The sequence below is a fragment of the Monomorium pharaonis genome, chromosome 2 (assembly GCF_013373865.1).
Source record: "Monomorium pharaonis isolate MP-MQ-018 chromosome 2, ASM1337386v2, whole genome shotgun sequence".
Lineage (NCBI taxonomy): Eukaryota > Metazoa > Arthropoda > Insecta > Hymenoptera > Formicidae > Monomorium > Monomorium pharaonis.
The window spans coordinates 18139856-18156082 of NC_050468.1; the positions used below are offsets into that span (position 1 = coordinate 18139856).

General features: G+C 35.5%; 1 protein-coding gene across 4 annotated transcripts in view; it reads left to right on the forward strand.

The window, feature by feature from the left end:
• The window catches only part of LOC105838214 (glutamate receptor ionotropic, kainate 2), a 260580-nt gene that overhangs the window by 229106 nt on the left and 15247 nt on the right, over positions 1 to 16227 (forward strand). For all 4 annotated transcript variants that reach the window (XM_036283084.1, XM_036283083.1, XM_036283086.1 and 1 more), the window contains exons 8-10: positions 7564 to 7584; positions 10453 to 10605; positions 15775 to 15996. In XM_036283084.1, coding sequence (XP_036138977.1) covers positions 7564 to 7584; positions 10453 to 10605; positions 15775 to 15996 — 396 coding nt within the window. The remainder of the gene's footprint in view (positions 1 to 7563; positions 7585 to 10452; positions 10606 to 15774; positions 15997 to 16227) is intronic.

Consider the following 16227-nt stretch of genomic DNA (forward strand, 5'->3'; position numbering starts at 1 on the left):
CGTCGGTCACCCAGAATTTTTGTCGCAAATGATGTAGCGTGTTCTGAATGCCGACGTGATGGTATCTTTCGTGTATCTCGCGTATAATTAAATCCGTTACATGGTGACGGCTCGGAATCAGTATTGGATGTTTTTGCGCGTAGGTCATATCGGACATCCGTAGACGTCCGCCGACGCGAAGTATACCTTCATTATCAAGAAACGGATTTAAATTTACGATCCTGCCACGCGTTGCAATGTTCGTCCGTTTTAATTCTTTAATTTCGTTTGGAAACCTCGACGCTTGAATGATCTTTAAGATGTGTTTTTCGGCTTCGTCGATTTCCGTTAAACACAAAGGCCCGTTGTATGCATTATTAGGCCGGAACCGTCGACAGTAAGCCATAATTCTTGTTAGTTTGACGTACGACGAGTATTTTCCGAATAAGTCGGGTTCGGTGCTCATTGTTATCAGACATGCGGTCTTCCTTAACTCAGGTAGCTCGACTGACTGTATGACGTCATTAGGCCATTCGTTTTCGTTTCGTCTTAACCATTCCGGTCCCTCAAACCATTGCTGATTTCGTGAGAACTCGTGCGGTAATTGTCCTCTCGATAGCGCGTCGGCAGGATTATCCCTCGTTCGTACGTGTCGCCATTCGTGTGGATTCTTAACGTCTTGAATTTCCGTCACGCGATTTGCTACAAAGGTATTTAACAGATGCGGAGACGTTCTTATCCATTGTAGCACAATTGTCGAATCGGACCAAAAGATCGTTTTAGCCGGTTTGATGTTTAGTGCGCGGGCTGCCTCGCGATAGAGACGCACCAGCAGTACCGCGCCATTAAGTTCAAGTCGCGGTATAGTGATCGTTTTAAGGGGCGCGACGCGTGATTTTGCGCACAGAAGATTGACAATCACCCGTTCGTTTTTGACCGCGCGTATGTAAATGCACGCTCCGTAACCGTTCATACTGGCGTCGCAGAAGCCGTGTATCTGGATGTCTTGTGGATTCGCGGTCAATACTCTTCGATCGAATGATGCGTGATTTAGTAGCTCGAGCTGACGAGCGAATTCTGTCCACGCCGTGTATATGCTCTGCGGTAGTGACTCGTCCCACTTTAACTGACTTCGCCAAACGTCTTGCATCAATTTTTTCGCATACAGTATAACGGGCCCGAGTAAGCCTAGCGGATCGTATATTTTCGATATTTCGGCCAGTATAATCCGTTTCGTTAAGTTTTTAGTAATTTTGATCTCGCGTACCGAATATCGAATTCTATCTTCTCCCGCGGACCATATTATACCGAGCGTTCGAAGCGACGGGTCCTTGTCGAAAACAAAATTAGCGTGTAACGCATTATCCATTAGATCGTGTACGGCGCGTTTATCGTTGGATGCCCATTGTCGTATGTTGATACCCCCTGCATTGAGCAGCGCGATGATCTCATCTCGAATTTCCCGTGCTTCGTCGAGAGTTTCGGCTCCCGTTAACAAGTCGTCGACGTATAAATGAGTCTTTAAAACTTCGGCGGCTCTCGGATAGGCCTTACGTTCATCGTCGGCTAGTTGATGTATCGTACGGATCGCTAAGTACGGCGAGGACGATACGCCGAACGTGAGGGTATTGAATTGAAGGGTTTTTACGTCATCGTTAATACGCCATAAAATTCGCTGGTATCGACGATCGTCCTCGTGTAACAGTACTTGTAAATACATTTTTTCAATATCAGCGACGAGAACGTAGGCGTATGTCCGAAACCGTATTAAGTGCGTGAATAGCTTATCTTGTAACGTGGGTCCTACTCGCAAGGTATCATTAAGAGAAAGACCGCTGCTCGTTTTCGCGGAAGCATCGAATACTACTCGTATCTTGGTTGTATTACTCGTTTCCTTAACCACCGCGTGGTGTGGCATGTAGTATCCGTCATCGTTCGGACTCTCTACTACGGATAAATAATTCGATCTAATATATTCATCTATCACCCGCGTGTACTCGTTCTTTAAGTTCGCGTTTCCCTTCAATTTTCGCTCGAGCGATAACAAACGTTTGAGCGCGTTGTGCCGCGAGTCACCGAGACGGTTACCTGAGCCGTCAAAGGGCAACCGTACTACATATTTCCCGCTGGCGTCACGAGACGTTGTTTCCCGATAATGTATTTCGCATTTATCCTGCTCGTTAAATCCCGTGTGGTCCGTTATCTCTTCCGTTATCCAGAATTTCTCTAATAGTTTCCCTAACGTCGTCAAATGAGATTCTTCGCGTCGCGTCGTTTCTACTGGGCTTTGCCCGCCGGCAACGATCCATCCAAGGCGCGTTTTCTGCAGATATAAATCGTACTCGCTACGCGACAAGTTGATCTGCCCGACGGAAAATAACGACAAGGTTGCCCCAGAACCGATTAGAAGTTCGATCGAACGCGGCAGATGGAATTCTGGGTCGGCCAACCGAATATTCGCCGGAATATTAATCGTATTTCGCGGGAAGACCTCAGATGGTGTCAGATCCGAAATAGACGGTATCGTCAAACATCTCAACGTTTTACTGAAGTTATCGTATATGGACCCTATAATGACCTGCACGATTCCTCGCGACACGGTATTCATCGTATTAATTGCGCCTATGACCGTCGATTGCGCGGTTACCTGTAACCGTAGGCGTCTTACCACGCGTTCCGATATAAAATTAGCCGTCGCGCCCGTATCCAATAAAGCCCGGCATTTGACGCGTTCGTTGTTAGGTCCGTGGATATAAATCAAAGCACTCGTAAGCAACTGGGGCGTCGTGTCGCGCGACAAAGCCGCCAGAGTCGTCTCGCGTGGTTCGACGGCCTCGGTTAGTCACGCCGTTGTGGCGTCTTCGGCCTTAGACGCGCTCGGGCCTTTCGTAGACGTGTATCCATCAATGTGCAATAGTGTGTTGTGCGGTTTATGACAAATCGTGCACTTGGAGAATTTGCATGCCTGATCTCGATGTGACCGCATGCAATTATAGCACAATCTCGCGTTCCTTACAATCTCGAGACGTTTAGGCGCCGGCAATTGCTTGAACGTATCGCACATGAAGAGCGGATGTCGACCGACCTTGCATGCAACGCATTTACGCGCGGTGTTCAACGCAAATGCCTTATTCGCGCCGTGTTTTCGCTTACTCGAGCCTTCTCCCGACGTCTTAGGTGATTCCAACGTTTTCGCTTTCTCTCGTTTGGATGCGTTTACCGCGGTCTTATATATGAATTCGTATAATTGATCGGGACCCGGAATTTCGTCCCTTCCAAGAGTGGCGTCCCACTTATCCGCCGTCGCCTTCGGTAATTTATTTTCTAACAGATATACCACGATCTCTGGGGTGACGGAGACCCCTAAGGCGCTCAGTGTCGCGACATGTTGTTGCATATCGTCTGCGAGTCGAGATAGACTGTTCGTCGCTTCTCTTTCCACCGGATGCAAATTTATCATCAACGATATATGCCTCGATATCAAGATCCGTTTCACTTCGTACGCGCGTTCTAACAATTCCCACGCCGTAGCGAAGCTCGTGCCGTCGACCGCAAAGATCTTGATTTTATTAGCGGCGTCCCCGGTGAGCGCCGACTTTAAATAGTTTAATTTGTCGACGTCCGATAAGTCTGTTTCCGAACCGATTAAATTATCAAAGTCCTTTTTGAAGGACAGCCACTTTTCATAGCTGCCGTCGAATGTTGGTAACGTCGATTCCGGTAATTTGACTCGTCGTCTTTTCGCGGCCGTCGCATGCGCGTCGTCGTTTAATTGAGTCCTAATACTCGTGGTATCACTATCCGTACGCGTTATTGGGTTTATGATATTCTCAATTTTACCCATAAGACTATAAAAGCGCTCTTGAATGCCTTCAAACTCGGCCTGATGTGTGTCGTCCGAGTCTAGTACCGCGAGTTCGTCATTGTAATCTTCGAATGCACGATGTAATTCGTTTAAACGACCGGCTCGCAATTTTAATGTAGCGTTATCTAGGTTACCTTTATCTACTAGGTTCGCCAGAATGGTGATTTGAGACTTCAAGGACTTTCTCTTCTGTACGAGAAGCTTGATTCTATCGGCCATTTTGTCGAGTATAAGAACGAACGACTTACTTCAAGTCGGTTTGACTCGCGTGTTACCCGTCGCTTGAATCCGTCCGCTTCGAAGCTCGACGTCTCCCGTCGAAAGACCCTTCGCGTGAATTTGTCCTTGAACTCTGACCGCTCGGCCGCTTCGCTTCGTTGTCCGACGCTTCTGATGACGTGGTGAGTTCCGAAGACCTCACAGGAGGCACCAAAATGTTCTGTGGAAAACTGGTGGCGTTGCACACTGACACGCACACCGCGGCTTCGCGTAAGGTCCTTGTGGTTAAAGGGTTTGTGGTCAATAAGATCAATACTGTATTTATACCAGATCACAGTTTATTACGTTCAAATTCGTATAATCGTTCGCATTCGCGCACAATTCGTATAATCGTTCGCATTCGCGCACAATTCGTATAATCGTTCGCATTCGCGCACAATTCGTATAATCGTTCGCATTCGCGCACAATTCGTATAATCGTTCGCATTCGCGCACTAGATCGAGAACTGAGTGTTCGCATTCGCATGTAAGACCGAGAACTTATTGTTCGCGTGGCAACGCATCTACTCAGACTGCTCGAGAGCCTGACGAGATCTTCCTTGGCGACAACCCCTTCCGCTTGGTATAATTTTTACGTATTGCGATTCGATGATGAACCGCGAATTGACGTGCTTTTGGCTTGAAGAAGGGCGCCGTATGGACCAATAAGCGATTTGGGTGATGGTCTTAGCGGGGACGGGAGAAGAGTGTTTCCGCGAACACGTTTCTTCATGTTTTCTCGCGTGCCGCCAGGAAGTCTTTGACGTAGATACGGTGGGACAAGCAAATTTACGATCTGCATTGTCCTGTGACACCTGTCACATAGTTTAAGTTATTTATCGATGTTTTTTGGACGGATCGGGGGGCACCACCCGGATCCGCTGCGTGACATACGCTTGGGGTCCGTAGACCTGCGTCACGTCTTAATGGTATCGTATATGCGTGCACGACTTCGCATCGGAACAAACAGTTTAGTTAACTTTTTCGAAAGTGTCAATATGATTATAACGCGGAACTGACAGAGTTTTGACATTTTGTTTAATTCTATGAATTTTTATTAAATTTAAATAATTTGGTTAAAATGTTAAGCATTTAAGAATAAACAAATGCAAAATTGCAAACATTGCAAAACATTGCATAAAGTAAATTTAATAAAATTTGTAAAATGATTAATAGCGATTGTCAATAAATAGTATCAAACATTCTTTATAAAATTCTTTAATCATTGATTTTCTTTTACCCGCTTTTGACTGTAATTTTAATATAAATTTTCTTTTAGAAAAATACACGTTTGATCTGTGACCTGTTTATAATACAGAGAAAATAATTCCGTTTATCATGCATGTAGCAAACATGTGGTATTAATATATAAAAGGTATACTATTGACTTAAATTTTTTTCCAATCGTGTTACACACATCATATTATACTTACATAGTCACGTTTTGATAATACAACAAGAACGAGAAAGATATTTTTCTCTTGCTTTCTATATTTAAAATGTTTCTCTTTGTTTTTTCACTTACCTTTGATTTCTATTATTCATAATCTTTATGATTTTGAATTTAATTTTCAACGACTAATTCATTAACGTAGAAAAAAATGACGTAGAAAAATTTCAAGAATACTAATTCAAGAAATTAATCCAAAACATACTGATCTAATCGATATCCAAGAGAAAGAAATACTACAGTTAAGAATATTTGTTTAGGAAATGTCAAAATGTATTCATGGCAAAGAAATAATTGCAACTATCTTTTCTATCGTGAACATGCTTTCGCATACTGTTGTCTACCACACGGTATGGGCGGGCAGAATTCGTAGTGGTTTTTCCGTGACATGGAAAGACAACCAATAGTTCACGGAAGATATATCATCGTGACGACAGATAGTGCGTCTCCGATACTCACTTCGAGAGAAGAAGAATGAAATGCCGGCACAAAGAAACACTCGGTCGACTTTCTTGTACGATCTTATAAAATAAAACTTATAAAATCGTCAATTGGAAGTCGCAAACCGAATGGCGCCAAAGACTGCGCCATCGATTCGCGGCACGCAGAGACGCTAGTAATAAAAACTTTCTCAATTTGCCAGTTTCATCAGGCACAGTGTCGTAGCTTTACGAGGTACCGGCTATCAGACTTCCCACCGTTAAAATTAGAAATATAAAAGTCGTAGAATAATAAAAAAACAAGCTCTTCTTTTGAATTAGAACTCAAATATTTTTATGTAAAATTATAGTTTTTATAGAATTTATTAATAAAAAAAATGTTAAATATTTTAATACCTTAATTTGAGATGATTACATTCATTAGTTACTTTAATTTTGCTTTGTAAATTTTAAGAAAGATTAGAAAATCAAGTATATACTTTCAATAACTTAAAAGCACATGAGCTATGACAAATAAAGTGGATTGATTTCGTTCTTCGCTACTTATACGAACAGAGGAGCGTTTTTCGTCAGAATTCATCTTTATGGAACGAATCCTTCTAAGACCGTGCAATTGATAGAAAACCGTACCAAATAGACGTCGTATTCATGAGAGACTTACCAGCAAAGGCTTCTTCTATTAATTTAAGAACGTTCTATTACAAATACACGTGTAGTTATATTTTAAAAAATGTATAAATGTCAAAGAATGAAATAAATGTATATTAATTTATGACTAATCTATTTTCTTGAGCAATATCGATAATACTTTTCGAAAATATGTTATTTTAGATATTTTCAGAAATTTTGGTTATTTATCTAATTTTGCTCCTAATTCAATTAATAATTTGGTACCGCATTATTTACGCAAAACGCATAGGTAAACATTAAACACAATCGAAACATCATTGGAATAGTTATGAGAATTAACACAATCATAACATAGTCTGCTATTCGAAATTTAACGACGACATTACGCAAAGGCGTCGTCACATAACGAACAATCACGTTTCGGCGAATTCCGTAATAGGGATATGTCCCTTGGAGAAATGTGGGCAATCCCATTACGAGCGTGTCAAAGCCAGGCTAATTAACTCAATCGCGCACACGCGGTGACAAACAAACGGACAATATATATTGATTCGATTACAGACACGAGTATATCGGGTGAAATCGTTAGGATCGGTAGGGAGCATAAGCTCGTTATTCCTGACTTGTGCAGGTTATTTTGCATCGCAACTTATCGGTAGACTTACATAAGAAGCTCAACGCAGTAATTACATGGCATATTACAATGCATTGTTACTAGCTCATAGCAAATACACTCGTATTTGCAGCTTTCTATAGATAATTAAGAGACTATCCTTTTTCATGTATTTCGATTATCTTCTATTAACGAATTTAACGCTCTAATAATGCATTACACTTTTTTACTTTTTACGATATCAAAAAATACTTAATTCTTTTACTTTGACGTTGGAAATTTAATAATTAATTGTGCTTTTCTTTTCTTTCATGCACGCATGGAACAGAATAATCTCACTACTATAAAGGTAAGTTAAAAATACGTGTATTAATAAACAAATAAAAAGTGTATAAAAATAGTTTTAATATAATCTCTATTTTGAAGTGTTTATATATATATATATATATATATATATATATATATATATAAAATTTTATTAGTATATTTTAGTATATTATTTATTATATATATATTTATTAGTATATTATTAGTATATAAGTTTATATATATATATATAATATATATATATATATGTGTGTGTATATACATATACATATTTTACAATTTTTATAAGACGGGAAATGTACTTTAGATAAATAGTTGCTCCTTCAGAAATTTCACTGACAATTTGAATTGTTTTTATCGTAATTCATTATTCGTAAAATCAATGGAGTGCAATACTGATCCAACATGTTACATTTCATTACGAGTGAATTATTCGCGAAAGGTGAGAATCATAAACATTAACCGACTCATCTGTGGCTATTGGAAGCTATAATGAGTAATCTATTATACTTTGTAGCATCTGTATTTAAAGTATTTGAACAAAAAAAATATCAAATAACGAGTTTCTGTTTACAAATTTTAACTTTCTCAAAGTTGGAGAAGAAATTATTATTAATTATTCTTTACATAATTTTACATAAATCTTATTTTTATATGAAATAACAAGATTACTCTTATGATGTTGAAAAAATTATGAAAACAAAAAATTTCTTAAAGAATTCTGAGCCATCTTGTGTTATTTATATTTTGTTTATAAAATTAAAAAACCAAATGACATAGAATTAAATCGGTAAGTTTAAAAATATCAGAAAGAGCTATTTCAAAGCTATTTACGAATCCGATCGTAATCGCACCCTGATTAGAATGAACTTCTCGCTTGTTCGTGACGTATCGAGAAATCATCGGTATTGCTTCCGGACATTTTCTGAATTTTTATGACAAAATAACTAAGTAATAAACGAAAAGATTATTTTGGTCGGAAATCTTCATAAATAATTTTTACGACAGCTTTTTAGATGACACGAAGAAAAAAAACTTCTATTAATACTTAAAAATAAATATTTGACACGTCGATAGATATCTTTTAGTATGTAAAATTTTAACGTAAATCAGTCGACATGCTTACATCTTTTATCTTTCGCGAGTGATGCACGAGTAATGAATAAAGTTAGGGGAAAGTGCGCGTCGTTTTCCTAGGAGACTTCTATTTATCCGAAACTTTCGATCGGCGTAAGGATATCATCCTACAGTCCCCTCGTATCGGGGAACACGTGAATCGGATACATTGACTAGTTTCTTCGTAAATACGCTCCCCGGGAGAGGCCTCGTAAAATCCGGTAAGGATATTGGTTGTCCCGAACATATCGGGAGGAATATACACCCACGGCGCGCGATATCTGAGGTGATATCGCTTTTACAGCGACAGTATCGCGGGGATGCAGCGCGCACGAGTTACGAAATATAAATGTCGAGGAAACAGAGGCGCCAATTTGCCGTGAAATCCTCCCAAGAGCCGAGATTTCGTTCTTTCGTTCCTCGCACGTTGGGAAACAGGAATTCCCCGTCCGATCTCTACCCTCAAATACGAGTTCTTTCGTGAAATGGTGAATTTCAGATTTAACCTTTCTCCTCTTTGATAATTGCAATATTGTGAATACGTGGAATTGCAAATTCTGCCAGAAATAGTTCGTAGAATTATAGATCGAAGATTTCTCTTCGAAATGTAGTATTTAGATAATCGCAAGTAATCTTTACGTGAACGTATGTAATGAAGATTTTATACAATTTATAAACATAAAGATAAAGAGTGAACAATATCGCGATCTGCAACAGATCATGGTGTCTAATAATAATTTTTGTGTAATTTTTTAACAAATTCTAACTCGTGAGGTGCGACATGTGAACTGCACGTCAAATTTTCATCGATCTTAAAACACAGTTCTTATCTGAAACCGGAATACGTAATAGCACAAATTAAGCAAAACGAAAGCAAAACGTTCCTTCTAATATATATTGGTTATTATCACGATAAATATTACTCCATGTTTTAGTCGAATTAGTAAGATGCGTCGAATATAGAAAGATTCAGATTTGAATCCTGGCGTTATTTTTTACAATAATTCTTTACACTGTTTTAGCATTAGTATTATTAGTGCTGCATTATAACCGCTCAGTTTACGTGAGTTGGAGATTATAAAACTTCACGTAAAAATTATTATTAGACATCAAGATTTGCTGTAGACCGATATTGGCTCTTTCATTTTTATGTTTAACATTTTCATGACCCTCATTATTCTACTTAAACTATTGTTTTATATACGATAAACTTATAATAGCATTATATAATATAATTTGTTTAATCAACAAAACTATATTAATATTGTTAAATTTATTTTGTAACAGCACCTACACAATTAAATTTCAATTTATTAATATTTTATTCGGAAGATTTAGACTTAGATAAAGCTAAATGAATTCCGGCATCGTCCAATTAACAGTTTTATAATTAACTTAGAAAGTTTGAGAGAATTGTAAAAGAAAGTTTCCTCTACATTTTTTTGCGAACGAAAAATCATACCAAAATCTAATGCAAAAAATATCTTATAATTTTTTGAATATCCGATACACAAGATATGACATAGCCGCAAATATCAAGCTTATCTATAAAACCAAAAGACGTGTTATGGAAGAAAAGGTTCGGGTTATATCGCGCGCGCGCGTATACGATATTGAGATAGTTATTTTTTTATACGAAAGGATGCTATTTTCCTGGCGAGTCTTTTTGTGCGCCCAATATTGCCTAAAATTTTCTATTCGATTACTATGCGAGAAATATCTTGTATACGCCGTATCGCTTACGATAATATTTCGTCACATGTGTGATTCGCAGACTGAAACGTCATTACTGTATGACGCTGTCCACCTCTTCGCCAAGGCGTTACATGATCTCGACACGTCTCAACAAATCGATATCAAGCCGTTATCCTGCGAATCAACGGACACCTGGCCTCACGGATACTCGCTCATCAATTACATGAAAATCGTGAGTAACATTAATTAAAACAATTAATATATATTATTTTTAAATATAAAACATGTGCTGTTTATGTCAGTCTGTTTGTGCTTTATCTTTAATTATAATAATATATGTAAACAAGTTCTTATACATAATTCTAATATATATAAGTAAAATAATATATTATGCAGTTAAAAAATTTAATTTTTTAAATTTTTTATGTATATTTTTTAATATTTATAGAGAATAGCGAAATTTTCTTAATTTTTAATGTAAAATCCATCAATATAAATTTATACTTTTACAGCAATTTTATTTACTTAATAAAATTCTTAGATTATTGACATTGAATGCATAGTTAGAAAAGTCAAATGAATTTGCTTTACATTTAACATACGAATTTTACATTGTCACGTTCAGCCAACTTTATTTAATTAAGCAGTGAAATATAAATTTAGATTAGGGAGAATGATAAATTGAATTTGCGCAATCCTTCAAAGTATAATATTTTGCCGCATGCAAATATATATATATATACGACAAGCACTCGCCATGTAATAGTAAAAGCGATGCTCGTAAATCGAAAGCCATCTTTTCGCATGATTAGTGCACGCTCGTATTCAACGATGCAACGATGCAAGGCAGAAAACGGGTTATCGCGAATATATCACGTGGGTCAGAAATTAATCTCGCGCACCACCAATCGATCGCACCGACAACGTAATAAGCCATTATAAAGCGATACGCTTAATCCGACTAACGCTCGCTCGCCTTTCATGTAATCTACGTGCCGTTCATTAACAACCAGCACGAGTCTTGCTATGTGTATTACGCACAATGCATGATAGGCTTTTCCACATAACGCGTAAGGTATACAGTAAAGCTTTAATTTTTCTCTCCTGTGCTCTTCGGAATATCTCAATTAGAGATACGTTGCTGATTTATAAAATTACCGTGACATTTTTATGCTTATCTTGACTTATTTTAATTTTACATATATATTCAAAATTACGTGATGGAAACAGATGGATTGATTGCTTTATCTTCCATATCCATATTTATGATTATATACATAGTATAAAAATTAATAATATTTTTGATATTGCAAGCTAACATCAGAGTTATAACTTTGATTTTATGTATACGCTAAAAAGTAGTGAAAACCAAGGCTAATTTCATTTATTTAATGTAATGCAGATATATGCAAATGTGAATTCCACGTTTGATTTTTTTTTTATATAACGTGCAAAAATGTACCTTTGCCGTTATTTTTCATGAGTAAAGAAAAAAATTTGATAAATACGTGACATACATGGTGAAGGAAATCATGCGAGGCATAGACGCATTGACTTTCCGCGATCCGCACGATTGTTCTCGTGGAACAATGGAAAGTTACTCCAGTTTAAACGAAGCTGTCACGCGTGCTGACAAATTGTTGTTTGCGGTTTCGCCGCGGTACATCCTGACGCAAAGAACTGCATAGGCCGTAGTAGTATGCCGTACATAGATTTACACACGATATTCAAGCCAGTACGACGAAGCTTCTAATCAATACAACTGATTTCGCAAGTTCTTTTTAATTTACTTTCTAGAAAAAACTTAAGAGAGTGAAAACAAATCTAATTAAGATTTATGTTTTCAGATTAAATGAAGTCTTTGAGTGTATAAACAATAAGATAGCTATATCGTAATACTATAATATGTGCTTTTCATCATGATAAATGTATCTCCCATCATTGGAGCATATTCGTATCGCGAATAAAATTGAACTGCTGATTTCGAGGTATCATTGTTCCTTCTATTTTGGATGATTTATGTCTCTCGTAATTACGTAAGATTTTGATTTCAAAATTTCGCGTATCTCTAATTTTTGACGATACACGATTAAAAGTGTAGGAGAGAGAGAGAGTTATTAAAAGCATTTAAACCATTTTTTTATATATGTCTTATTTCATACTGACTTGTACACTAATAAACGTTGGAAATTGTAGTTAATGTTTTAGGTATCTATTATTACAATGTTTCACCTTTCACTAATAATAAATTAATTTATTATGAGTTCTTTTTAGCAACATGCTGCAAAAAGTACGATTTAAGCAATTTACTTAACTCTTCTAAATTGTATTACCTCCAAAATTTTGAATTTATGAATTAAAATAATTAAAAAATAATTAATATTATTAAATTAATACAATTTAATAATATTAATAATTTAAAAAAAGCAAATGCTTAATAATTAGTAAATAACAATAATAAAAAGCAAATTGAAATAAAACTGGCTTTTTTATTATTTTTATTATTTGTAATTAAATATTTTTATTTATATTATACAATTATTAGGTTTACTATTATCGTTTATCACCTTTATATTACTACATCATTCATTGTAATAAAATGTGTGGTAATACTATTTAGGAAACTTAGTGATAGGTTTTATAAAAATATTGATTTAATTTTTATAATAATTGCAACCATGTATACATATATATATATATATAATGAATTTTAAATATACTGTAATAGATTATTTTATATTAGATATTTAGATAATAGATCAAAAATTAACAATAGTACCTAATCTTTTTAAGCGATGTTAGCACATATAAAACAAAATAAAAGTAGAAATATAAAATATTGACAAGATGTGATAGAGTCAACGCAACTCTCTTCTACAGATTTCTTCTGTTCTATTTTTTATACAATTTTCTATGAATATATACTATTAAATTCCTTTTTGCTTACACATAAAAATAAAATTTATTTTATTAAATAAATAAAAATATACTTTTGCAAATTTTAAAAGAATTTAGTTTATCAAATATTTTTAGTAGATAAAATAATATATAACAAATTATCTGTGCGTGTATATGTGTGTGTGCGTGCGCGCGCGCAAGCGTATGTGTGTTATGCTAAAAAAGTATTCATATTGGATTGCATCTCGCATGACCCCGGTGTGATCTGTTTATTCGCAGCAAATGCTATCACGGCGTGCTGCAGCTGCTTAACAGCGAAATCGCAAACGCATGCAGGATATGGTAACGCACAGCGTCAGTAGATACGAGTTACCGTGAATATAAACATGCGTAGCACGCAGGATATGGAAACGTGCCTCGTCATATACATCGCCGTGTCGAAATTGACAAGTACTGGAAGATATGTTCCGCACCGAGACGACCCTCATGTGCACTCGTGACTACGTATATGTCACGAACGAACGAAACCTGTCGCTCATGTACCCGAATATCCTGACCAGGATAAGCAAAAACTGATAAAATCAGACGTGTAATTTCGGCGAACATGTTGCGCAACTACCCAATTATGCGATTTATGTCTCCTTGTCAGATTACAAGTGACGTAACATCTTTAATTTTTATAGAAATTAAGCATATATCTTTGATTAATTGTGAAAAATAATATTTTAAAAAGAAATTTATCTCTTTTTAAACGTGTAAAATTATGAATCTTTAATATTTATGATAATTATTTTGTATTGCCACGATAAATAAAAGAAATCTGGCGAGGAATACTAGCAAATAGTTTTCAGACTTCACATAAATAATTTGTTGACATTCAAATTTTTCTCGATTTGCTCCATTAGTTCTATCGTGAAAATGTAATGCAATTAAATGTGCTAACTTTTAAATGTTTTGTCACTTGCTTATTTTCTAGATTTCTTGGCAACTCATTATCTTGCGTCACATTGACACTGAATCATAGTTTTCTTTACAGCAAATATATAATAGTATATCTATTTATGACATAAATGTGATATTTATTATGTGATATTGATACGGCATTCGTTGACTGACACTATGAAAATCAATTAAAATAGTTCACTCTTTCCATGGATCATAAGTCGTCGGTAATGATAGCACCTATATTAATCTTGCTTGTCAGAACAGAATTTAATTTCATGATATTCATGAAACGGTAATTACAAGCAGTCACCCAGAATTTCGTCCGCAATTACACGTCGTTTTGGAAACGTACAACGTGACTCCTGCACAGAGGAAGACGAGATAGAGTTCGGTTTTCACGTGATGCAATTACTCGCAAATCGTTTTATGAACAAATTATTATAATATAATTTTTGTTTCAAAATATAGTCGCATATTAACGTATCTTTAGCATCTGATGTAATTGCGAACTATAACATCCGACGCACTCCTCTGCTAGACGTTCGTCTCGTATCGGGTTTATGAACGATAAATATTTAGATATATTTTCATATGCGTATGCGTAATAAATGCATACACACGTACGAACCTTATTCAAGTTTGTACGTGTGTATGCATGCTTGGTTCTCAACTTCTTTCTTGAACATACTTATTATTAAATGTAGATATATATTGAACAGAGCTGAAAATATCGCGTTACTTATAACATCTTTATTGTTACTTTTTTTATTTCGATCATTACTTTTTTGTCTGTAATAATAATGTTGTTATTTTTTAATGATAACGAATTTTCTCGTTACTTTCATCATTACTTTATAAACATGCATTTGGATGACGCGATTAACTAAAACCACTCTAGACTTTGTATTGAACTGTAATAGTAGAGACGATTAGACGCCATTCTACAAAAAGTTATTAAAATTTTGTGAAAAAGAAAGTAACAAATCTTTTTTTTTACAGTAACGGTGACGCGTTACTTTTTAAAATTAGTAACGAGTTATTTTTTACAAAAAGACATGAATGATAAAGTATTATTTTTATGAAGTAACGTTTCGAATCTAATTGAAAAAATTAAATTTATATAAAATTAAATTGTTAATAAATTTTTTAGCAACAAAATATCTAAAATCTTAAATCAGAAACATTTTCTAGCAAAATTTGTGACCTAATTTTTGAGAGTCACTGATCTACGTATAGCACGCACAAACAATGTTACGTATACATCTCTTATTAGCTGTTAATTTATTTACGCATAAATTGTCATGTTAGATATTTCAGTATTTTAATATGCAAATATAGGTAATTAAAAATAATACAACATATTTTGATATATCAAGTATATACTTACAAACATAACATTGACATTTTCTCATCTTTCATGGTTATACTATTTAATTGTATATATAAATATATATATATATATATGTATATATATATATATATATATATATATATATATATATAACCTAATAATATTTAGGAGTATGTAAGAATGTAATATGTAATTTAACTGTTTTAGGTTGAGATGACGGGACTTACGGGTATTATCAAGTTTGATCATCAGGGCTTTCGCTCCGATTTTGTCCTAGACATCATCGAGCTGAATAACAAAGAAGGCTTGAAGAAAATCGGAACTTGGAATAGTACTAAAGGTATCAACTTCACGAGGAGCTACGGCGAGGTTTACACTCAAATCGTTGAAAACTTGCAAAATAAGACTTTCATCGTGACGACTCTACTGGTGAGTGACGTTTCCGAAGAAAGCGCGTGGCTTTCCTCAAGTATCAGAGTGATATATTGAATAAAATTTTCATCTTCGAATACGAATATTTAAGTTTTGTTTTTTTGAATCTCATAAATAATTGGTTTAATTGGCGTGAAATAAGATAACGTATAATATTATATTTTTTTTACTCTTTTAAACTTTTTCTTTAAATAAACTATTATACTTAATAGATTTGGTTATGCTATA